Source organism: Fistularia commersonii, chromosome 14 (genome assembly GCF_037954325.1).
Source record: "Fistularia commersonii isolate RoL2024-O1a breed Wild chromosome 14, RoL_Fcom_v1.0, whole genome shotgun sequence".
In the NCBI taxonomy this organism is placed as follows: domain Eukaryota; kingdom Metazoa; phylum Chordata; class Actinopteri; order Syngnathiformes; family Fistulariidae; genus Fistularia; species Fistularia commersonii.
In genome coordinates this window covers 7,350,979-7,376,101 of record NC_141297.1, presented here as the reverse complement: position 1 = coordinate 7,376,101, position 25,123 = coordinate 7,350,979, and the positions used below count along the sequence as shown (strand labels likewise).

Below are 25,123 nucleotides of genomic sequence, written 5' to 3'. Positions count from 1 at the left end.
AGACTATCGGCCAGAATGACAGGAAAGGTGTACAAGACAGTGGTGTGACCAGCGATGCCGTATGGCCTAGAAACAGTGACAATGACAAAAAGACAGGAGGCAGAGCTGGATGTTGCAGAGATGAAGATGTTGAGGTTCTCTTTGAGAGTGACCAGGATGGATAGGATCAGGAATGAGTCTATCAGAGGAACAGCACATGTTCGATGTTTTGGAGAGAAGGTCAGAGAAGCCAGACTGAGATGGTCCGGTCATGTACAGAGGAGGGATAGTCAATATATTGGTAGATGGATACTGGAATCAGAGCTGCCAGGCAAGAGGTCTCAAGGAAGACCAAAGAGAAGATTTATGGACTTGGTGAGAGAGGATATGAAGGTGGTCGGTGTGAGAGAGGAGGATACAGAGAATAAGCTTAGATGGAGAAGGTCGATTCACAGTGGTGACCCCTGAAGGGAAAAGTCGAAAGAAGAAGACGACTTCATAGTAAAATCAAAAATATTCATTTGACATGACACTGACGTCTCAAAACAACAACAGGATCACAACTGGTCACAACTGACACGGGGGATGTAAATAATAATGATACATTATTGGTAAATTAAGCAATAATACTGAAATGGGCGTAGAACTAGTCATTGCAGTGTGGACAATACGTGAAAACCGTATATTTCATTAGAACATAGAAATTAAATAAATAAAACATAAATGAATGAACATACTCCTGCATAAATACTCGTTTCCCTGGAGATTTTAACGTATTTTCTACTGATTCGGGTGTGTGTCTGAATCAGAGGTTACTTAATTTTTCAACACAACTTATCTCGACACGTTAGCGTCACGTCTGTCAACACTGGGGGGGCTAAGCTAACAGTGCTAGCAGGCAGGGGGAGCTAACCAGGCAAAGTGTCACCGTTATACTCACCTTTCTAGGTATCTTTAGGAGGGGAAATAGAAGCGCAGCGACCGTCAAAGACGAACCATGGTTTCGGACAATGGAGCGACATTCATTTTAACACTTTGCGTGAAGTTGCCGGCGCTATCTGACAATACCGAGCTAGCTTCGCCACATCTCCAACCGGCTAATGTTAATTCGTTTATATAGTCGGGGGGTTTAAACCCGGCTCGTTTGTGAGAGACAATATAGAACACCGGAAATGAGCCAACTCTTATAAAGAGGCGTGATTTTTGTGATATTTACGGCTTCGGCGTTGCTAGCAGGCTAACATGCAAACATGTGTGAGCCACAAACAGACGCCGCAAGAAGATGGACGACCGCAGTCTAACACGGAGTCGTTTAATTACTAGAACGTGAGAACAGAAACGCTAGTATCTATTCTAGTTAATGTTACAAAATATATTCATGTCATAAAAAGGCGACAGGGTGATTAAGATTTTTTCTGCTCTTTTGCAGTTAATATCCTTCGTGTTGGCGCTTGATAACGGACAAGAAAAACCTATTCCGGGGCTCGCCCTCTGATACGTCACATCCTCTTCCTTGTGCATTTAGGGGCCTACAAGAAGCGAAAACAACACTGACTTTGCTATTTTTACACAATCTACTTTCGGCACCTCCAAATTGGGGGTCGCTTTTAGCAAAATACGGGCAAATAATCGGTTTTCACCGGCCCTGCCGATGTGGATCGCCGCAGGCACCTGTCGAGTCGGAGACTCGCTAAGGGAGCGTCTTTAAAGATTTGTGCGGGGGAATAGCGCCGAGGTGAGTTGGCTGTCAAGGGGACTGCAGCAATCTTTATTTCATTTTATTTAATTTTTTAGAGAAACGACATGTAAATGTCTACCAAAGATTAGTCCTTTATATTTAAAAGGCGAAGTCATTTTTTTTTCTTGTTGCGAGCTTATATTTTTAACAAGTAAATTAAAATATAATGCTTGTCATATGTCATTCAGTTTATATTCTAATTATTCCAAACATGAAAGTCTTATCATGAATATTTAGTGACTTAGATATACCATCCGGGGACTCATAGCATGCCCAAAGTGTTTCTTATTTTCAGATTAGTGATGCTATCCATTTTGAGCTGTTGTACATTTCCACCTGAGAAGTCGTGACAGTAAGGAGTGGCGTGCACAGGTCGCTGCGGGATAACATTTCTCGTGTTTGTATCCATTTACATACAGGTGCTGGACGCCATCTCGGCACCGGAGCCACAGAGATGCTCAGTGCGGAACACGCCCAGCGTGTCCTGTCTTCCCTCAACCAGCAGAGGGCGGCGGGGAGGTTCTGCGACGCGGCCCTGAATCTTGGGGGCGGGGCGGTCTACCTCGCCCACCGTAACATCCTAGCCTGCTTCAGCGAGCTGTTCCAACAGCCGGGCGTCTCCTCGGCCCCCTGCGTGGAGCTCAGCTTGCAGGAGTGTCCCAAAGACGGTCTGGAGCTCCTGCTGGACTTCGTCTACACCGGAGACCTGAGGCTGGACCCTGACAACCTGGACCAGGTGCGGCAAGCGGCGTCCAGCCTCTGCGTCCTGGACGCTCTGGCTCTGTGCCAGAGCTTCCACAAAACCCCCGCAGATCCCGCCGTCCTCAAGCGTAAAAGAGGCCGACCCAAAAAGTCCAAATTATCCGCGGATCCTCCCCGCGTTTCCGCCCTGGAGGAGAATCTCATCACCAAAGAGGAGTCCGGCTCTGATTTGGCGCCCGCAGGCCTGAGCAGTGACGCCGCCGCCACAGCCACAGCCACAGCCACAGCCACCACCACCCGCTCTGGTCGGGTGGTCAAAGGCCCCAGACGCCTGGTGACGGACGAGAGCGTCACTGATTTTACGGAAAACTCCAGCAAGAAACCGCAGATTCTTCCTTCAGAGAAAGAAGGTGTAGACGCCGAGCATCGCAGCCCCGATCAGCTGCCGGGTCAAACCCAGGTATGAACTTTTTTTCCCCTAAACTTTATTACAGAGTGGCAAATTCACGTACATCTTCAGGGTGAGGCAGCTGACGTTTACCCTCATTTATCAATTTGAGGGCGTTCACCCCCTAGTGGTGGAGACGATAAAAACACCCAAACGTGGCGCGAGTCACGTTTGGACTCTGTATCCGATTCTCTTTATACGTCCCTTTTTTCTCATTTGACAGTAAGAGACCTACTAAAAGCTGGGCTAGATAAATTTCCAATACAGGTCATACCACTTTGGACCCCCGCAAGGAAGCGGTGAGTCTTTGTTTATTGTTCCACCGTCAACAGATCAATGACCCGCAGCTGGACGGCCACAGTGGCAAGGATGTCGTCAAGCTTGTGGAGGAGGAAGGCGACGATGACGGGGAGTTGGAGAGGAACAATGGAGACTCTGATGAAGAGTACTTGCCTGGTGAGGAGCCTCGCTCCTCGTCGCCATCCATGTCGACGGCGCGGCGACGCAGGGCGCCGGGCAAGTCAGATCGGGGGGATAAAAGGGCGGAGGGGGAAACCAAGAAGGACTCGGTTCAGTGTCCCACCTGTGACAAGTCCTTCAAAAGCAAGTACTACCTCAAAGTACACAACAGGTACGTACGGTTCCCCGTAATGGTCATTTGATGGAGTTTTTAAAAACCGATGAATTAAAATACACACACAAATTTCCTGAGACAATACCGGCGTAGTTTTAAAAGTAATCTAGAATTTCCTTTTTTTCTTTTTTTTCTTTTTTTTTTTTTTTTGGCAATTTCAAATAACATTAAAGAAACATTTCCAAAAAAATTTGGAAAAAAATGGCAATATAATTGCAATATAATTTCCTTGTTTTTTTTTTTCTAAATGGTAAGATAATACATTAATGGGCCAGATTGAGCCAGCGGTAGGCAGCAATTAGCCAACAATGATTAAGATTTCTAGTAATAATTAGCTTGGAATTACAAAAAAAAGAAATATAAACATAAGTCACCTAGGAATGGGTGAGAAAATACAGAAACATCTGCATGAATTTGGAGAAAAGAAAAAACAATAATTGTGAAAGCAGCAAAAAAAAAAATCAGCCTGAAACTTTCAAGAAGGTTCAAAAATGAAGAAAACTGACAAAAAAAAAAAAAGATTATGAATACGCATACATATTGAAGCTGACTTGTTTCCCGGACAGACGACACACAGGAGAGAAGCCCTTCGCCTGCCTCAAGTGTGGGAAGAGGTACTTCAGGAAGGAGAACCTGGTGATGCACGAGTTCAGGAACTGCGAAACAGCTCAGGTGAGGGAGGAGACCGGCGAGGTTCGCCAACGCCAACCAGCTGTCTGGTCTATTCATTGTTTTATTTGTTTGGTTTGTTTGGATTGTCACGGCAGACGTACAAATGCACCACCTGCTTGGCGACATTTGGCAGAAAAGAGGAGCTCAGGGTCCACACTGTCTCACACACTGAGAACATGCCGTACAAGGTAACACACACAAACACACACACACACACACACTTTTAAAACCAGCCTCACTCACCTCTCTTTCAGTGCTCGACGTGTCCCGAGCAATTTCTCTATAAGAAGAACCTGACGTTTCACATGATGAAAGTCCATGGCTTCCCCAAACCACACGCCGTGAGTCCTATCAGATTCATTTATTCCCAAGAGAAATCTGCTTCCAACATATTTAGATGCAAAGAATATTGCCTGTTGGAATGAAAGGCGGCTCCTTGCTCAGTGTCCTCAGTGTCAGAAGACCTTCCTGACCCGCTCGGAGCTGCGGGTCCACGAGGCGGCCAAACACCGCGGGGAAAAACCCTTCGTGTGCGAGGAGTGCGGTCACCGCGCCTCCAGCCGGAACGGCCTACAGATGCACATCAAGGCCATCCATAGGTAGCGGCAGGGCGTTATTTTGTCCCGACAACCGCGCCGCTTTGAGGCCGCGTGATCTGACCTTCATGTCCACACAGGAATGAGCGGCCATTTGTGTGCAACCTGTGCGGCCACGCCTTCTCGCAGAAGAACAACCTCAACATGCACCTGCGCGTACATAGCGGCGAGAGGCCCTATCAGTGTCACCTGTGCGGGAAAACCTTCAGGACGCAAGGTAACCCCCACACCACCACCACCACCGCCAAATAGCGAAAAATAAAATGCGCTGTGTGTCATGTGACCTCAGGCAGCCTGGATAAGCATCACCGGACGCACACCGGCGAGCGACCGTTCGCCTGCGATGCCTGCCAGCAACGCTTCACAGAGAAGGGCGCCCTGCTGCGCCACAAGGCCAGCAAGCACGAGGAGGGCCGGCCGCACAGCTGCCACATCTGCAGCAAAACCTTCAAAGGTGAACGGCCGCCTCGTGATCAACAGCGATCCGCCGTCGATAATCGAATCACGCATGTGTTCCGTCACCCCGCAGCCAAGGAGCAGCTGCGCGTCCACCTGCGACGCCACAAAGGCATGCGCAAGTTCGAGTGCGTCGACTGCGGCTACAAGTTCACCCGACAGGTGGGATCCAGGGAACCTTTGTTTCATGAATTTCAATTCATTTGGTAACTTTTCCTCTCGTGTTTTATTTTCTACAAAATATTTAAGGGGATTTCATGTGTTCATAATTTTTGCAAAAAAAAAAAAAAAAAAGATTTCTTTAATTAAAAGAATTGAATAAGTATACATTTGACAGGTATTATTGTTTTATAACTTAATGGTTGTCTTTTAAATGCTATATTTTGGACAGACAAGTAAAGAAACTGCTGTTGATGCAGGAGTTTATGCACAATTTTCACTTTGGCCACTGGGTGGACCAGTGAACTGGCCCACTACACCTGCCATTGTATCTCCTATATTCCCATTCCTGAATTCTGCCAATCTGGAGACAGGGAATTACCATATATGAAGGGGAATTGAGTTTGTTTGTGTCAAAGAAAAACCAGGATTATCCTGGATACTCACACCCCAGATGGGACTCGAACCCACAATCCCTGGCTTAGGAGGCCAGTGCCTTATCCATTAGGCCACTGGGGCGTTACCGTTGCCGTAGCAGCGCACTGTAAATTCGGCAGCCTCAGGGCAAAGTGCTCGGAAGCTGATCCTCAGATCTATGGATGTTGATTCAGATATTTGTTTCTTTGAATTAATTGATCAAGGCCTTTAGCTTGTCAACATATTGAATGGGAGTATTTAATCATTATTGATTCTTCATAGTTTTAATACATTTTGTATTTTGAAAAGATCATCTACTTATCAGTATTTCTTGGGGGACACCGGTCTCTCTCAGGCTCACCTGCGGCGCCACCTTCAGATCCACAAGCGCACGGAGAACTACAACCCCCGCCAGAGGAAACTACGCAACGTGGTCGTGCAGGAAGTGGAGGCTGCTCTGGTCACCGAGGAGGAGGCGGCCGCCGTCCAGGAAGCCGCTGTCCAGGAACAAGAAGGAACCGCCGCCCTGGGCTCAAGCTGCATCGTGAGGGTGGTGATCGAGTCGGGCGGGGCCACCGTGGCGGCGGCCGGTCAGGAGCTAGAGGCGGTGGAGGGTTTCTCCGTGCCGGCAGTCCTGCAGCAAACGCAGTTGAGCGCCAAAGCCTTCGAGTATGACGGCGTGGTGGGAAACCTGCCCGGGGGAAACGCCTGAGGGTACATAACCAAGTGGCTGTGACCTTTACATACCGCCAGAGGTCGTTCGTGCAAACCGCTGCTGAGAAATCAGTGGCATTCGCTACCGGCGTCAGAAATAAAAATTCCTGAAAAATAATGGTGTCGCGAAGAAATGACCCAGAACAGGTTAAAAATCAATTATATGGTAAAAAATTAGCAATTTTTGAGAAAAAAAAAATATTAGCCAACTGACCCACGAATAAGCCAAGTTACCAGAAAACCTGGAAATAATTAACTTTATAACGAAGACATTTTTTTTCTAAAAAAAAAATTTAAAAACTAATAGAAAATGAAGCTGACAAAATGATCATGTAGAATAATTCATGCAAGCAATGGTTAAGGGAATAAAACTGTCTACTACTTAAGAAAAACAGATCCATCATATTAAGTGTAAAGTAATTTTCTGCCCACAAAGTTTTAATTATTCTGGCTGATTTGATTTTGCTTGACCCCTGACCTCACACAGGCAGAAACACTTGGGAGGATGGGAAGGGAGGTTGCTTTACTGGTCCAGCAAGGCTGCAGCCACTAGGTGACGCCAGTGTTTGCATGGGCCGACCACACGAGGACATGCACGTCTGGAACTTTTGGATAAGGAACAAATGGAGCTTCTGTCAAATAAAAACAGACAAAAAGTAAATTTTGTTTTTTTGAAGATTTTCTATTGCGTCTTTCGGGCCTCCAGATAAATATTTCCATTGCACCGCCGAGTCTTCCTGGCTGAAGGGAGGAGAGGATTTTGGTTTGAGCCTGTAAATAAAGGAGAGGAGGAGATATTGGACAGGATAAACAATGAAAATGTTTTCAGGAAATAAAGCCAATTTGGTGAATTGCTTGATTGTCAGTTGAATTTACGGTAATTGCTAATACTGGATATCAAAGATATGCAGTGAGACATGAACCAAAACACCGATCTCGCAGTTTAAATGAACATGAGTCAAATCAAGATGCGACACACGTTAATACTTTTAAAATACATTTTACTTTATAGACTGCATTTTACCAGCGCTCATAAAATAAAATAAAAAAACATAACACAGTTGTTGTCGTTTCACACTCGGCTGAATCTCATTTTTCTTTTTCTTTTTTTTTTTTTTCTTAAACCAAACTATACTGCTCTTCAGAATTCGGCAAAATAAACGGCAGACCTGCTTGCGGTTTCTATGGCAACCACACTGTAAACATCAAACACGGGGCGTCAGAATACACTGTATTTACAGGGAACTCGTTCAAAGACGCGTTAACATTTTTACTGCTCAAACGCCATTTGTGTCAAGGTGAAAAGCGTCTTGAGATTTTTATTTTTTATTTTACGCTTCCAGTTGAAACGGCCGACTTTTCGGCCTTTGCTTGCAATGTAGCGACCGACAGGCAGCAACACCCTCCAGCACAACAGCGCTGATATATCCATAAATAAAAAGGTACAAAAAATAAGTCAACACCCCTATAAATACATCTTTTCTAAGGAGAAAAAAAAAAAAAAAAGTCATGCACATTTGACAGGCGGGATACCAAGGTCGCTTCTGTACTGGGTTGCTTTTGAGTTGTTAACTCGCTGAAATACAACACGTCTTTCAATCGCGGCCGAGCCGACAGATTTCTTTGATTTGTATTTCAAGTCTTTTGTGTTGTTGGTTTGACGTACGTCTATCGTGCATATTTCTGTTTCTAACAGTGTAGTGTGTTGACATTAGCTCTGAGTCCTAAAAGCTACTTTAAATCCCTCTCTCTCTCTCTCTCTCTCTCTCTCTATATATATATATATATATATATATATAGATATATATAATGTATATGACCAACATTATAGTAATTGGCATTTTGGGTAATGAATATTGTTATGTTTCAGTACACTTTGCTCACAGAGCTGGGTGCTTGAGTATATGTGAATATATACATATCCACGCACACACACAAACACAGAGTATATTATCAATTTCATCAACATCTGCTACTCCCAAGTACCAGTAAGGGCTCTGTGGATCCAATATATCGCTCTGCCTCGAACCCGGTGCACCGGCAAAAGCTCCGCTCGCCTCGGTCGAGTTGTCCGATCAGTCAGAATCCATGGGGTTGGTTCTGGAATGTAAACAGGCTCGGCAGGGTTTATTTTTTTAAATAAATGTAAATTAAGAAACAAACAAAAAAAAAAAAAAAAAAAATCAGTTGGTTCTTTCTTTGGACTGCCAACTGTGAAACGGGTTTGCCTGATGGTCGCCATGGCAACGTGTCACTGCCTTACATGACTAGAGTAAAATACTTCATTGATTACTACAGTAGTAAAGAGGCTCTTTGATCAGAAGCTGCCGTTCTTAGACGGCGAACTTGGCGAAGACTCTGAACTTTTGGCCGTTACAAACGACCAAAGCCAAACGGAAAAAACTAGCTGCCTGCTCCGGTTGATTATCGAAGCCCGAATTCACGCGGGGAAAGTGGTTTTGGCTGATTGGTGGAAACCATATATAGATTTTAGCTGACAGACCTAAATGACACATAGTGTTTAAGTTTAATGTCAATCTGCAAGTGGAAAACAGTTTGTTCTTTGTCTACCACATCGGGAGACAATTAAAAAAAAAAAACCAACAACATCATGCTGCCCTTCCGTGAGGAATTTCAAATGTCCTCGCATGAGGACGGGTGGGGATCTGATTGTCCTGCCATCTTTGGTTCGGCTCCGGTCTCTGGACGCCACTGGACACGGCTGATTTAATGAAATGTTAATGTTAATGAAATGTTTCCCTTTGCGTTAGCTCCCGGGTTGTCTCCAACGTAAAAACCCTGGGTGATGCATTTGACAGTCATGTGATCGAGAAGCTCGGACTGAACATGCTCAGTCTTGAAACACCTTCAGCGTAGTGATGAGGTAAATTCACAGTAAACTACCGATGGCACGGGGGAAGAGGGAAAAGCTCAGTGCTCCGCATTGACCTCCTGGTTCAGGTTGTTGTTGAGATTGTGCAGCGCCTGGTGCCGCTGGTGCCGGTGTAGCTGGATGGCGTTGGACTCCGGCGCATCAGCGGGCTGGAAGGTGCTGGACACCAGCGGCATGAACTGGCGGAAGATGCTGACGCTACCGTGCCAGAAGGTGGGCTGCGGGAGGCGCCCCGCCACGCTCCAGGTACGCGTGGACAGGTCGTACGCCTCTACCACGTCAGACAGCTCGAATGTGTTGTCGTAGCCGCCAGACACGAAGAGCTTCCCACCCAGCGCCGCCACGCTGCCTCCAACGTGGACCTGGACAGAGGGGGTTTGTTACGCTTTCAGCACAATTCCCAGAAATCAAAGAAAAAGTCCTATCAACATGTGTAGTTTTTCCTGTGAAAACAGCATCATCTTAATCTACTGATTTACTACCGGCCTGGGATTGACCGCGGCGCCGCACATCTTTTCTGCCAGGAGACAAACCCCATGTGGAATACGAACCTGGGTCATTGGACTAATTTTGTCCCACTCGTTCTTCTGGGGGTTGTAAACATCCACCTCGGCCGAGTCGTCCCTGTCGACACAAACACGCCCCGGTCAGATCCGTCGGCGCTTTACGTCCCCTCGGATTATTGCTCAATTCCGGCATCAAAAATAAATCTTGTCATTCGCCCCGTCAAATCTTGCCAGCGGGCAAACAGAAGACATGGAGCATCGGATGGTTGTCGTCATGTTTATGACTGTTTGATAAATGTAATGTGAGCCTGCGCTCCATGATTCGTGATAAATGTATACAATTGAATTACTTTTACAACTACAATATAAATATACGGGAATACCTTGACTTACAAGATTCATTTGTTCCGTGATCGAGCCCATGACTCAATTTGCCGGTATAGCAAATAAAATGTCCCAATTAAAATGAATTGAAACGCTATAAATCCCTTCCAGCCCCCTGCGTTTGTCACGTGACTTTAAATAAGAAAAAATGTGCCTCATAAGTGACAACTAATGAATAAAAAACAGTAACACACGATAAAAAGAATGTAAAAAAATGAACTAGTGTTATCAAGTGTATTTACCTTGAAGATTGGACAAAGATGGTGGTGGAGGAGGTTGGGGGAGTTTGTTATTTGGTGCCCTCTCGCTTAACTTACTACAATGCATTGCTAAATGTAACTTGCACACTATGCTACACTGGATTGTTAAACTTAATATAGCAACGTTCCTCTTTATAAAATGATCAAACCGTCCTGACTGGCTTTGAATGACTCCTCTGATGCCTCATCTGCTGACGTTCGTGCCATCTGCTTTAACAAATCCCCGTAAAAGTCCTGTGCCTTCTCACAGATGATGCTCTCGCTCACGGTATCTCACCAACAACAACTTCTAGATCTCTTCATGGACGAGTCCTCACCTCGCTCGTGTTATACACTGGGCTTCCTTGTGGTGGGAAGTGCGTCACGATTTGTTTTTTAAAACGCCGCTTAACAGACAGGTGAATGAATGACACGTCGGTGATCCAGATGCCTCGTATCACAACGCAAAAAAATACCCTCAACGACGGATCGTATCTCGGAAAGCTCGTAAATTGATGCACTTGTACGTCGAGGTTCCACCGTGATGAAGGAAAACAGAATTGCCGTCTACAGTCCGGTGTCCTTCCTGCTCACCTGATGAAGAAGATGAGGCCATTGAGGGTCACCGTTTTGGGCGTGAAGGACCAGGGGGGCAGCTGTCCGCAGTTCACCATGGACCAGCGGTTGCTGTCGGCGTCGTAGCTCTGGACGGCCATGGTGTCCTCGCCGGTCAGACAGCCGATGGCGTAGAGTCGCCCGTTGCAGGTGGTGGTGGAGCAGTTGTCCATGGGGTGAAGCATGGCGGGCAGCCCCTCCCAGCAGTCCAGGGCGTGATCGTAGCGCTCGGTGCTGTCCGACGCCACCACGTACAGCTGGCCTTTCAGCACACAGGAGCTGTGGTACTCGCGGGCCTTCAGCATGGGAGACACCTCCGTCCACTCGTTCACGCTGGACTTGTAGCGCCACACGCCGTCGTAGAGGCGGGAGCCGTCAGAGCCCCCTGCGGGAAAGGAGGGCACCAGCGTTAAAGTCTATTTAGGAATAATACGTGCTGGATTGATTTGTTTCTTCACTCGGCATGTTCTGTCCGGCCCGGCCACTCGCGGATGTAAATACAAACAAGTCATAAGTAATTTTCAGCGGGTGAGGAGCCAGAACCGCGTCAGTCCAAATAGCCCGGGACTGAGTCAGCGCCCGAGACAGAAATAGCTGCTTTTAACCAGCAAGCACGAAATCTCAGACGGGCTCGCGTCAATATCCCCGGCCGACCCGCTCGGTTTCAGACGTCTGCAGGAAATGAACACTTAATTTGCATCAGGCCGTGGCCAGATGAGGCCCTGGCTTGACGGTTATTCTTTGAAACAAAAGGACATTTCATTTACAGTCAAAGTCCAACTCCCCCCCCCCAAAAAAAGACAGCCTTGTTTTTGTTGTGTTAATCAAAGTTCAGTGACTTGACAGTGAGGAAGAGACACCTCTGTCAAAATGGGATTCTTGAGAGAATGAGCAATGAGAGAGCAGCACTACAAGAAACAGCCTGAACTTTCACTGAACCTCGACGATGCTTCGCTCCGGCCAAATCACAGTTTTGGTAGCCCCTCGTAAACCAAACCAGCGACCTCTGTTTTTTTTTTTTTTTTTACCCCCAACATTTTTTACTTTTCTGGAAGCTCAGCGCGACATCACATCCCCCAGGTTGACAACTGACTCACTTGCTCTGATCGGGATTCACAAGCACTGGTAATTCTGTCCCTACGGTAAATTGGTGTGTCACATCCCTATTAGAAGCACGGTAACAGCTCATCTAAATACACTACCGGCGGTAACATAATCTCAATCTGCAAGGATACATTATGCAATAATATGGTGCTGTTATTTGAGCCAACGCTGCGAAATGTCCCTGCTGTTGCGACAGGAGTCGCCGGCTCTGAGATAATCGTTCGACACCGGCCTTCCTGTCGGCCTGAAGGATGAAGGTGAAGATGAGGATGAGAGTGCAGGTCACTGCTGGCAGCACAGCATGTCCTTCTTCACCGTGACTTATTTGAGCACGGAGCCACGAGCCTGCTGTTTATTTATAAATCGCTGCTCAATGGCTGTTTAGGAGCGGGAGGCAGCCGGAATGGAAATGTACTGGACGGGGGTTTCACCCGGAACAGTGGGTGCAATTCATGCCGCCGCGGTGACGAGTGGACGCCACGGGGAGCTTTGAGCGGCACACAAATGATCCCCTGTGTGTTTGAAATTGAAGACTGCCGCTAAAACTACTATTTACAGCTGGACAGTAAGCTCAGCCAGACAGAAGTAAGATAAGGGCAACGTGGACGATATTCAGGTGCACGTTTTACCTGAATTGACACACAGAATGTGTGTTTTGTGTGTGTGAAACCACCGGTCAGACAGGAATGTTTGTGTCGTGACCGGGATTCGGTTCCACTCGAATGTTAAATATATTAAGACGTTTGGATAAATAGCTCCGACCCGATCCTTCCTTTGTATAGACAATCCAAATAACCTGGACTTTTTTTGTTTCCATAAATCAGCCATAAACTGAATTGTTAAAGATTTGTTTTTCCACTGTTGTGAAAACGCTCTGGTTGTGTTTCAAGTCGTTCTCGATAACTTTCACTAGAGGTTGTGAGCGTTGCAAATATTCCATAGTATGAATATTCCCAGTACAACAACAGTTAAACTAGATTCATTATTGGATGCTGCTGCTGTGATATAAATAGACATGAAGACGCACTTAAGCATACTTAATGTGTACCAATTCAAAAACTAACTTTAATAAACAGATGACGTCACGTGATTCGACCAGGTATATCATGATGAATGCTGATACTGAACATTGTGCTATATGGCACGGGGACTTTATCAAGCGGATAAAGGTAAACTAATCAAATCAAACCATGTGATTGGTTGGTACTTACCCGTGACGTACATATCATTTCCCAGCGCAGCTATGCTGTAGCCTCCTCCGAGGTGATCGGGGAACTCAGCCAGGTAGCGCCACTGACCCGTCTGCGGGTTGTAACAGTCCACGGTGACCAGCTCGTCACAGTCCTGGTCACAGCCTCCCACCACCACCAGGATCTCCGCCAGGCCCGTGGAGGGCCGCGGCCGCATACGGTGGCACGGCCGGTCGTGGCGGTCGTACTCGCAGGACTGGAAGCTGCGGGCTTCGTTCACCATTCGGAGGCAGGTGGGCGACAGGTACACGAGCGGGTCGCTCTCCACGTGGGCCAGCAGGAAGAACCTGCGGACGAACGGGAGTCGCACCTGCTGCAGCAGCTCGGGCCAGTAGTGGAGCCTCCGTTGCAGGTCTGACTTCACCCAGCGCACCGCGATTTGATAAACCGTCTCCTCTTTGTCCACGCACAGCTCATCGTCGGAGACGAACTCCAGCAGGCGCTTCCACGGCAACCGCTCGAAGTCCGTCCCTTTGGCCAACTCCATGATGTTTTTGAGGACAAAACGGCGAGCGCTGGTCGCCAGCTCCCGGCAGGCGTAGGCCTCCGCGAAGTCCTGAATCTCTAAGCAGTTGGAAACGTCTAGCCGCTGCTCCAGAAAGGCGCAGCAGGCCTCTTTGACGGAGGGGAACTGGAACAGGTCGGCTGTCTTCAGCAGGAGGTCCACGTTATCCTGCGTGACCGTCACCCGGCCCGTGTAGCAGAAGTCCACCAGCAGACCGAGGAGCTCCGCCGACACCTCGTGTAGGACGACCCGGTCCATTGCGCTCTCCCTCAGCGTCCCTGCGAACATGGCTCGGAAGTAGGTGCTGGCGGCGGCCAGCACCGTGCGGTGGCAGTTGAACTCGCGGCCTTCGGCGCACAGGGTCACGTCGAAAAACTTGCGCTCGGCGCGGAGCTCGTGGATCCCCCGCAGCAGGTTGAAGGCGTGGGCCGTGTCGAAGAAGGGCAGGGTGGACGGCTGCGTCTGTAAGATTGGCTTTTCCATCTCTCCTCTCTCTGGGTGTATTGGTTTGTTGGGGTTGCGCTCAGAATGCTGTTTACATCTAAAAAAAACGAAAGCACCAAATAAACAAGAGAACGATAAGTTAAAAAATGAAACCCCACATTAATCTCAAACAGGCACTTCAGAGAAACCATTAGAAACTGTTAGAGCATCAGGCCTCTGTGTAGTTTAACAGCAAATAAGTCACATTGAAAGATCAAACACGAGTGACACGTAAATGCAGTATTTACCAGCACGGCGGCAGAAAAAACGCCTCAAACACACACAGTGAAAGCAAAGCGCCGCCAGTAAACCTCACTGTTACAACACAGACGGCTGTAAAAAGACTGGCCGGCCAAAATGCGCCAGAGATTTAACGGGCCGCAAAAAACCATCCGGTGGGGGTTATAACCTGTAAGAGCCCCTTTCAGACTTGTTTCGCAAGCAGAGTCACACGGCAGTCTAGAAGCTACCACGTCGTCAGGGAACCTACCACAGTGACGCCCGGCTCCGGCCAATATGATCTCCTTCTCTGCCCGCGATAAAGAAAAAGAGCTTGCTTGAGCTCCGGGTCTATAAATACACCAGCAGTGTCCGTTTCCAGTGAAGGGGGATGGGGGTGGTTTAGGAGGAACACCTAGTATGCCGTGGCCTGAAGCTGCAGTGAACCACCCACACCCCGGCGGTATGTGTCTGTGGCCGGCCAGCATGAGTAAGTGGTCTTTGGGAGAGAAGCCGGCGGGTGGGGGGCCTCCACCTTCGCCCGCAGGAAACGGGATCACGACACGGGTCTTTATTAATCCTGAAAACAAAGTGAGCACCTCCGGCGGGTCAGAGCGGCGCTGCCACGACCGCCGGTCAACATGTCCGAAGCGATCGATTCACATTCACAGCCGGGTGCGAGATTCTAAAACCAAGAGGCACTCAGGTGAAATGACTTTCCACATCTTCCCAGAAAAGGCAGATTTTTTTTTTTTTTCAATAGCCTGATGTTCACGTGTCCTGCTGACTAGAATGTGTTTATGGGGGGAAAAATTAACAGAAATTAAATGGAAATCCTAATCTGGCCGAAGCAGTGTCAGCTTTTGGGAGATTCAGGGATCGGAGGAGTCAATTTCTCCCTATTCGGACTGCAGCCGTCAGTCATCCTCTCCATCTATTTTCTGATGTTTAAAAAATCTGGGTTTCATTAAAACAAATGAATGAAAAAAAACCCGCATTCGAAACGCTCTATTCATTCGAGTGTCGATATGATCTGAACTCGGCGGATCCAATTTTGGCCGCTCTGAAAAAAATGAAAATACTTTGAGAATGTTCCCAGAACTTCTCGGCTGTTATCTCATTTTAGTTTTTTTTTTTATGTTCACCATGTCTGGCCAAATTTAAAGAAAAAAAAAAAAAAAAAAAATCTGTTTTAAGGTTCTCAAGGTTTTCTCAGGATCCCTGCATCAAAAGTGGATTGGAGTCCAACATTTCTGGATCTGTTCTCTTTCAAACTTGAAATGTGAAGCTCCTCATCACCAAGTTTCAACTATAAAAAAATTACAAATCAAAAAAAAGAAAAAAAAAAAAAAAAATCAAAGAACTTTTGCGTAATCCTGCTAACAGACCGACCCAGAGAGGGGGCTGGAAACATAATCCCTTTGGATGAGGTAACAACTGCCGCTCTCAACCTCGGCCAAAAAAGATAGAACGATACTGGAAACAGATTTTTTTTCATCCCTCTTCAGCTCAGAGCCGCCGAGGCAAATACCATACGATTACCTGTCAAACACGGGGGCCCTTGAACGTGGCTGATATATGGCATATTAACCTGAAAATTTTTCATTTCACTTGAGTGGTGCAGTTGACCTTTGAAAAGGTGGGGGGTTAGATTTCGAGCGTTCTCTTCAGCGAACAATCGTTTCTCACATCCACGCTCCTTGTCAGAGGACGGGGACGATCACGCGCGCTCGAAAATACCCAGGTATCTCCTTTCGGAGATTTGTGTAAAGCTCCTGGTCCCGGGGCCGGGGAGCTTTGCATGCATTCCTCATTGGGGTTCGACAATGCTGCGTTCCACATTCTGCAGCTCTGTGAGGGATCAAGCTGCCCCGCTGAAGGGCAGACGAAGGGGGGTCGCAGACCTGCACCGACAAAAACACACGCCATTCAGACTTCTGCATAAGCACTTGTCTCACTGTCAGAGGGGCTGATGGTATTTCCTTATGGGAGCCGATGAGATTTTCCTTTTTCGCCCGGCCGTGATGAGATGTCTCAGCCCGCCGCCTGCTTTTCCTCCTCTTTTACAAAAGCACTTGTTTCTGAGCAATTTGAGCGCGTTGTCAGTGGGGGGAGGGGGAGGTTATGGTTTCATCGAATGATCCAACAGACGGAGGCTTCCAAATACTGACGGGATGCCGCGCAACGTACAATCAAGTGTGTTTACAACAGACTCTGAGAATAGCAGAGAGAAATGTATACTCCCAAAAGGAAGGGGAGGGGGGTGTTTGAGCGGAGGGAAGGTGAGGGGAGACAAATCTCGCTGGTATGGGCTAGGAGCGCCAAACAGCCGGCAACGTGAATACGAGCCCAGATGAAACTCACATGTCGAGCCGTCTTTCATCGCGTACCCGAAACACCGTGAGTCCGGGCTCAACCCGTGACCCGCAGCTACGTCCAGGAACGGAAACACCCGCAGAGATACAATGCGGTTAGTGAGACGACTCGTCCTGGCCAAAACTCTGAAGGATGGTTGTTATTTTCTATTCCTGGGAATGGCTGATGAGAGGGTTTATGTCTGTATTTGGGGAACCAGCGTGTCTGTGGCCACACAAACAATACCAAGCACTGACTCTGCCACCGCTCTGGTCTGAAGGCACCGACTGGATGAAGTTAGCGAGTCACAAACGCACACATCCATCCATCAGGCTTAATAGGGTCTTTTCTTTTTTTTTTGCAATGTGAACATAATGTTCAACAGACATCGATGGCATATCCCCATCAGCTGCAGAGTTTTTGGAATTCAATCGAAAATCGCAATCTGTAGTGGCTGGCAAAAAAACAAGTCTTGACTGTTTTAGGCATTCATTTTAGTACATTCATGCACTTACTGTTTCACGGTTAGACCACAAAAGAAATTTTGACTGACACATCCAGCCTTCCTGGATACATCGTCAGAAATGACTGGTCTGATTCGTTTAATGTCAACTGTGTGGCCGGCCGCGTTTTGCCTCTAGGCCGTGCTGCGACAGACCTGCACGTGGATCAAGTGAACTGTTGCTGATGTGCGGACAGATTCCTCTGTTATTTCTCTGTGGAAAAAAACTGCTGTAACAAGTTTTACCTTTTCTGTCTATTAGCATAAAATTATAAAGTCAATTTGTTTAGACACCTTTTCAAGACAATGAAAAATGGAAATTAGTCTATTTTGCATGGCAAGAACTTAACATTTTCTTTTTGCTGTGGTACTGACAGTGGTGCGGTGTTAGGTTTCTCTACTAGTAGTACAATCAGTTGCAGTATTCTGGAACAGTGACAACCTGAAGGAACGCAGAAGTGTGTCAGATACTGCGTCGGTTCAAAAACACATGGCTCACCAGCAGCGACCCTGACAGCTGCTCTCCGGAAGGCTGAGTCCACGGCATCCGTCAGCCACACAAAGCCCCGCAAGGCCATAAAAAGGCAACCCGGCCTGCCGAACGACACACTCCCAGTTCATCCCCCTCCTAAAGATCGTCTCAAAGCCGCTCAGATCAGGAGGCAGAAAGAGTGGACACGTGCTCGGTATGCCCATGAATCAAGAAGCGCTGACTCGCAGTAAAGCTTATTGCTGTGCACGGGACGCCCGGCTGCAACAGGAAACTTTCACTGAACTAGGCAGTCCAAACACAGGACCGGGACCCCTGGTATGTCAAGCTGACCCCGGCCCGCATCGGAGATTTGAAAACAGAAGAACATACACGAGCGCTGGGTTTGACCCAAAAAACATGAACAGTCTAATACTTCAAGATTCTAGTGGTTTCGCAGAAAAATCACAAAATCTTATGTGTTTCTAGATGGCTTTTGTTTTGACATATAACTGGACCTTTATAGAGATTCAAAGCAGCTTATTCCATCACCAGGAGACATAAATATATCAAAACATTTCTACACCTCCCTCTGTTTCGAAACTTTGGAATCTGCTGCTCAACACATTTGCAAAATATTGTAATTGTGCAAACTGCCACGCAGTGGAGAAAGATCTTGAACAGACATCGGTTTGGCTTCATTACTTTGGCCTGAATATAAAGCACCTTCAATCCAGTCTTTTAATTGCACTGCCATCACACATCGGCCTTTGAAATGAATCACGATTTATTTTCCCAATTTGCCTGGAACCTGTTTGATTCCCTGACAGGAAATTCTGGACTGTCAGAGACAGGACTCTTTTGAAGCCCGTTCAAAATAGTGTTTTATTCTGTATATATATGTGTTGGTGGGATTTACACCAATCAGCCACTGGCAGGCCAGTTAGACAAATATAGAAGTCAACCAGGGAACACATTAGTTTCTCAATTTAATGTGTTGTACTTCAAAAATGGGCACTAGGATGTCAGTGACTTTCTGGAGCCAGCATGCGGCGGACTGATGACTCGATTGGAGTTCCTCTAGAACCAAGCTCCCGTCCTTGTCTTCAGTGACCGTTATGTTCCAACGGTATAATAAAGTGGATCTGAAATGGTTTCCGAAACATAATGCCAAGTTCAGATTGTTGGCCTGTGCGTTCTCCAGATCTCAGTCCAACTGGCCATGTAGGAATGTGCTGGACAAAAGAGTCCATTCCAGAGCACCTTCAGAGTTCAGATGGAGTCCATGCCCCAATGGACCAGAGCTATTTGGTAGGCAGAAGGGAAACCCCTACCCTCACATGGGTAGTCGTCATGTTATAACTGATCTGCATAGATATAACGACTTTAGGGTTGACTCGTCCCTGGGTAACTTTCTAAATTAAGCTATCTTTGTTTTTTTCCTTTGGACAGTTTTACATTTCTGGACCGCTGACTCGCAACCGGTCTCCCCAGGATGGATTGAGCCCCACTGGGCCGGAAAATCACCGGTCCTGACTCAGACATCCAAGTATTCATGCTTTTATTTGCCCCCTGCATTCCTGTGATCCCCCCCGCCGCCCTCCTGACTTGGCACATATCTTATCAGGACTCAATCAGCTTATTGATTACTAGAAGATGACAGGACACTTCCAAACACCCCAGAGTCAACATCTGGATTCCTGCCATCCATATGGGATGAGTGAGAGCACATTTTTAAACGTTGACACATTGAAAGGAGCTAAAATCTGACGAATTTGCGTAAAAATATGCCTATCACTTCAATGAGTTATCGATCCGAATCGATATAGTGAAATATCGCCTTCTTATAGTGATATCGGCACGGTGTTTAGAGGGCAGGCTGTCGCTACAAGTAATTTTAAATTAAGGAGTAAATGTAATTATCCCATTAATAACACCACAAACAATACAAGCCAGAGGACCCACACACGCACGGAGGTTAACTCGGTGGAATTCCGTACATTAGCATAAACATGCTAATGACGCAACAACACGGAGAAAACATGCTAACAATTTCTGACCGGCTAATCAACTTCCCGCATTAAATATAACTAAATCCGAAAACAACCGTTTAAAACCGAACGAAAGCCGTTAATCTGGGATGTAACGTATGTCAGGCAACGCGGGGTTTCTACAGAATAAGTCTTATTTTAATTCAAAAAGCATTTGATGTCGTTTAACAAGTGTCTCGTTCACACGATGCCTGGAAGGGAACGCTAGTTTTCTCGAATGCTGCCTTGTGTTAACCGCCCTACCGGGGACGGGGGGTACCGATGTCCGAAATGTAGATATAAAAAAGCCTAAGAGGTAAAATCTACTTACCGGTATTTTCCTTCTTGGCCGCGTGTTTTCAATTTTTCACAAGAAACGGCGAGCCCGGGCGTCGGAGAGATAGAAGGGGTGAAAGTTCGCTGCCGCTGTTTTCTCCGGCCTCCTCTGCGCCATCATCCCGCTGCCGCTGCGTGACGCGTTCAAGTACGTGCCGCAAGGGTCGGAAACGCGAGGTGCGCAGGCGGACCTCGAGCACGTCGCCAGTTCGCTGTTTACAAAGCAGATTATCTGATTGTTTATTTACATTTTTTAGATAATCCTTCTGGGGGGAGGGGGGGTATAGTATTCGCACGTACACCTTTGATGGGCACCTTACATGTACTATTATTATTTTTATGATGATGATGATGATTATTATTGTTGTTGTTGTTGTTGTTGTTGTAGTGATATTACACCCCTTTCTCCCATTTGAATTCATAAGTGACTTAATTAACAAAAAAAATCTAAATTGCGTTTATGAAATTAGAACCAAATATAATGGTTAACACTACTAACAATTTCAGATAGTAAAAAGTTTTGAGTCTTTTGAATTTTTTTTCCTTGGTTTATTTTTAACAGAACCCCAAATGTGTATTACCAACGTTCACACTTTCCCTGTGTTACTTACTTGCTGTTTATTTTCTGCAGCCTCTTTTTATCCATCTATTGGTATTTTTTATTTTTAAATGATTAATTTAAATTTTATTTTTTCAAAATTTATTCATTTCAGATGTTTCTCAGGAATACCTTTGGAGATTTTTGGTTATTTTCCGATCCTATCACCCCCGAACCCCGGGACAGTGAGAAGACCTGGCCCAGTTTATGAGCCTCCCAGTGCGACTGCGAGAAGGGCAGGAGTACGAGAGTCACACCTAAATTTGTGCCCGGCAGGCTTAGATTAGCATCGCCGGGCTAGTATGTTGTGTTTGTTTACAGTTTGGTGTGAGAGGGGGATGGCAGGATGGCTGAAGATGATGGGCCAAAAAGTGATGTCTGAAGCTGTGGGGCCTCCTGCTGGTAGAAGGGAAAAAGTTAGACCCCATGACCTTTTATTCTGGGGTGGTGATTAAATGAATGAGCGAACTGAACTTCACCTTGTTGGCGATGAAGAGCTGGAGTTTGCTGACAGACATGACATCACCAACTCTAATGACAACGTTTTGTATAAACCCACTGCTTAATCCCGTCCAGATTAAAAGGCTTCCAGTCAGAAATCCAGGTCTTCATCCTGGCGAGCAGAAAGTTTAAACTTAGTTTGACATTTACTTTTACAGAAAACTCCACGGCAGGTTGGCTCCTTCGCTTCCGTGCCAGGATTATATCTGTTTGCTTCCACCTGGTTAGCTTAGTTTAAGGAGAGCAGAGAAGACAGAAACTACAAGAAACAAACTACAAACTTCCACGATATTGATGTTTGATTTTATCAATTTTGATTCAATTTGCTTTAAGATTTTACTGTGGATGGCAAATTCATCACACACACATATTCAAACACAGTGAGACACTATTCAAGTTCACAAAATAATACCTGACCTGAAATTATGTCTACAGACTTGCCCAAAATTTTGCTTTTTTATTCATTCATTATCTATCATTATGAATCATATCTATCATATAGAGACAGAACCATTCACCCTCTCATTTGCACATCTGGGCAATTTAGTCTCTCCAATGAACCTCCTCCTCAGATAATCTAAAACCACTGAGGCATTGAGTTCTACTCAGATTGTGAAACATCATGGAAAGGGAGAAAAAGGCTAATCAATATTTTCTAGAAAATAAAATAAAAATAAAAGTCAGTTTGAGTTATTACTTCTGTTTCCTATTACTTCTGTTTCCTGTTTCTTTCTGTTTCCTACAAACAAAACAATTGGTTTTTAAAAAATATTAATATCCGAGATGTATAGATCCCTGGACGGACATATTACCATTAATACTGTGGCTCCTCTATTTGGATGATGAATGTGGATTTTAAAAAATGGCCAAAGAAAACATGTTTCTCAGTTATTATTATAATCATCATTATATTTAAATCATTAGAATTATTAATCTATTCATTCATTTATTTTATTTATGTCAATGGTCAGAAAAGGTAATGCATCTTCACTGTGCTAAAATAAAGACAAATTCATGTGTCCAGTCTTGGATGAAAATAAATAAAATAAGATGATGTAAATTAAATTAAATTAAATCAAATTAAAATAAAACAAAATAAAATAAAATAAAACAAAATAAAATAAAATAAAATAAAATAAAATAAAATAAAATAAAATAAAATAAAATAAAATAAAATAGGAACAGTTACACTATTCGACCACTAGATGAAGACATAAGACACTTTTTAGCGATATCTGCGGACCAACACGAAGAGAAGTTTCATTAATTCACGAGAGCCGAGTCAACACACACACACACACACACACACACACACACACACACACACAAACACACACGCTTGACAGATGTTTCTGTCATCACGAGGACCCGTCCTTGACATTCAATCAAACGACCCTCCCTCCCGCCCCAACCCATCCCCGGGCCCCCTGCCCTTTACCCCGACCTTTACCATCAGAACTGCAGGTCTACTCCGAACCCAGAGCCGACTCTGACCCTCCGAAATCACACTCTCAACCTTTAGACAGCTATTTTTCAGTGAAATGCTCCCCGCAACACCTCAACGTGCACACGCGCATGCACACAAACTTAAGCCCCCACAAATCCAATCGGATGGAGCTGACACTCGAACCTGTAAAAAAAATTCTGATTCTGGCCAAGGCCGCCCTTGAGCAAAGCACCAGATAATAGAACCCTGCTGCTCCATAGAGTCGGCACGCTGACATGATGAGGGGTAAAAGATCGGTTTGCAAAGTATCTAACTATTTTCACAGACGAACAGATAACATTGCCAAGGTGACGAATCGACCAACCGAAAAGTGTAATCGTTCCCTGCTGTTCCCACGGTCACAACGTTGATTTGAGTTTTTTAAAAATAATTTTACACTCCAACGGCGGCGTCGCCCGTGCATCACTGTACATTACACCCTAGTTAATAGGTTAAAAACCAGAATAGCACCGAGGTGCTAAACTTCTTCAATAATTCAACGGGTGGGTGGGGGGGGGGGGAACAGCCACGGGACGTCGCACAGGCATCATTTACTGTTACACGGCCGTGTTGCATACCTCCATGCAATTCACCTGCGTAAATTATTGACGTGACCGACCGCCACGGCGAATGCCAATATACATCCGGGGGCTAGATCGATAGGCGGGGAGTGAGGCGTCCCTCAAGAAGGAGGTCGAGGGAGGCTTCCAGGTAATAACCGCCTCCTTACCGCACGGTGGGGCGACACCGGAGGTCAAGATGTGCTGGGGTTGATTGAATTCCAAATTTATTGTATGTAGGCGGCGGCGGCGGCGGCGGTGGTGCGAGGCTCGCCTGGAGGTGATGGCTTTGAAGGGCCGGCGTAATAACGGAGCTTGTTGAATAAGTAGGTTTATTATTAATGGATGCGGCTGCCGGAGACGGGGCGGGGGGTGAATACGGGGTAAAAATATTGAAGATGCATCTTTTATTTGACTGAGGCTGCAGGCTCTGTCAGCAGACCCCCCTTGTTGTTCTCTTGTCCTTTTCATAGAATTAATATCATTTGTATGCATTATTGTGATGTATGCTTTCAGATTTTGTTTGTATTTATTATATCTCAGTTGCAAAGTCTGTGCATGAGGAATACACCTGGAGGCAAAGGGGGTGGGGGGGATCTGTGTTAAAAAAAAGAAAAAAAAATCCTCATTCCTTCCCCTTCCTTTTGGCGGTTTATCTCCATCTAGAATGTTCTGGCAGTCCAGAGACGTGGAGAAATAAATTCGCCTCGTTGCCATGATAACCAGGTGTTTGTGATTGGTCCGAAAAGGTCGCAGCAGGCCAGCAGGGGGCGCTGCCTGGAAACGATAGCAAATGAAGCCCCAGTTTTTAGTCATTAATGCCAGGGCTGCAATTACAGATTTTTCATGGCAGCAAAGTCGGAAGGAATTTTTAGGAGTTTTATTGGAGTCGAGGCGCTCCCGTTATCTCTGGTCGAGTACAAGGTGGTGATCTGAGCTGTTTTAGATCAGTCCTTTTTCAGTCTTGGGTTGACGATAATATCAAACATGATAAAACAAAGTTTTTCAGTCTTTACGATGATTTATGACAACCAACAACCGATAGGTGAGCTCGATACAGAGACGATGTTCGTTGGCGGTATTGATGAACGAAAACGGCGAGGGACGCCCGGATAAGTATGGAGCGTCAAATAAGAGGACCGTGGAGCTGTGTGCAGTACAGCCCAGCTTGGTCGATGTCAACTCTCCAACGTACCAGTAGCAGAGGCTCTGCAAATACCTGCTTTAAAATCTCAAGCTGAGATTTAAAACTCTTAAAACGTCTTTAGATGTGAGCAGGTGTGAGATGATAGTAGTCTTTTTCAAATCTTTTTAAAGTCGTCTGACGTATGGGTAGATTTGCTGTAAAGGTGTTCATTTCCCTTGAACCCCGCCACTAGATGGAGAACATTTTAGATGGAAACATTTATCTTTTTGCGTGGTACAAGCGGTGATGTAATCGCAAACCTCTCGTTATGCAACGGCTACAACACAGTTACATTTGATCCTGATATATAATCGACAATTTTGCGCATTTTGAAATGCAGTTTGTGATAAATTTTTTTGATTTTTTTGAAGCTCTGCTAAGAAAACA

The 25,123-nt window shown here is 46.0% G+C and overlaps 2 protein-coding genes and 1 non-coding gene across 6 annotated transcripts; 1 reads left to right on the top strand and 2 right to left on the bottom strand.

The window, feature by feature from the left end:
- The first annotated feature begins 920 nt into the window (after positions 1-920).
- Positions 921-7,923, top strand: zbtb48 (zinc finger and BTB domain containing 48). Of its 2 annotated transcripts, XM_086159914.1 has the most exons (12): positions 921-1,305; positions 1,409-1,714; positions 2,137-2,879; positions 3,200-3,498; positions 4,068-4,173; positions 4,269-4,361; positions 4,428-4,514; positions 4,618-4,772; positions 4,850-4,986; positions 5,059-5,223; positions 5,299-5,387; positions 6,157-7,923. In XM_086159914.1, exons 3-12 carry the CDS (start codon positions 2,172-2,174, stop codon positions 6,511-6,513), a joined length of 2,196 nt encoding a protein of 731 aa, XP_086016040.1. In that variant the 5' UTR covers positions 921-1,305; positions 1,409-1,714; positions 2,137-2,171; the 3' UTR covers positions 6,514-7,923. The 2 variants fall into 2 exon arrangements, with proteins under 2 accessions (XP_086016040.1, XP_086016039.1); XM_086159913.1 differs by having other exon boundaries at positions 921-1,714.
- On the bottom strand, positions 5,831-5,903 carry trnar-ccu (transfer RNA arginine (anticodon CCU)). The gene has a single exon. It is a non-coding gene; the product is annotated as a tRNA-Arg (tRNA).
- klhl21 (kelch-like family member 21) lies at positions 7,502-20,559 on the bottom strand. Of its 3 annotated transcripts, none has more exons than XM_086159915.1 (5): positions 20,401-20,559; positions 13,468-14,552; positions 11,132-11,537; positions 9,960-10,032; positions 7,502-9,770 (listed from the first exon to the last, which is right to left on the bottom strand). In XM_086159915.1, the coding sequence occupies exons 2-5, from the start codon at positions 14,492-14,494 to the stop codon at positions 9,447-9,449; spliced, it is 1,830 nt and encodes a 609-aa protein (XP_086016041.1). In that variant the 5' UTR covers positions 14,495-14,552; positions 20,401-20,559; the 3' UTR covers positions 7,502-9,446. The 3 variants fall into 3 exon arrangements, with proteins under 3 accessions (XP_086016041.1, XP_086016042.1, XP_086016043.1); XM_086159916.1 differs by lacking the exon at positions 20,401-20,559 and adding an exon at positions 14,985-16,062; XM_086159917.1 differs by lacking the exon at positions 20,401-20,559 and adding an exon at positions 14,743-14,879.
- Positions 20,560-25,123: the final 4,564 nt, after the last annotated feature.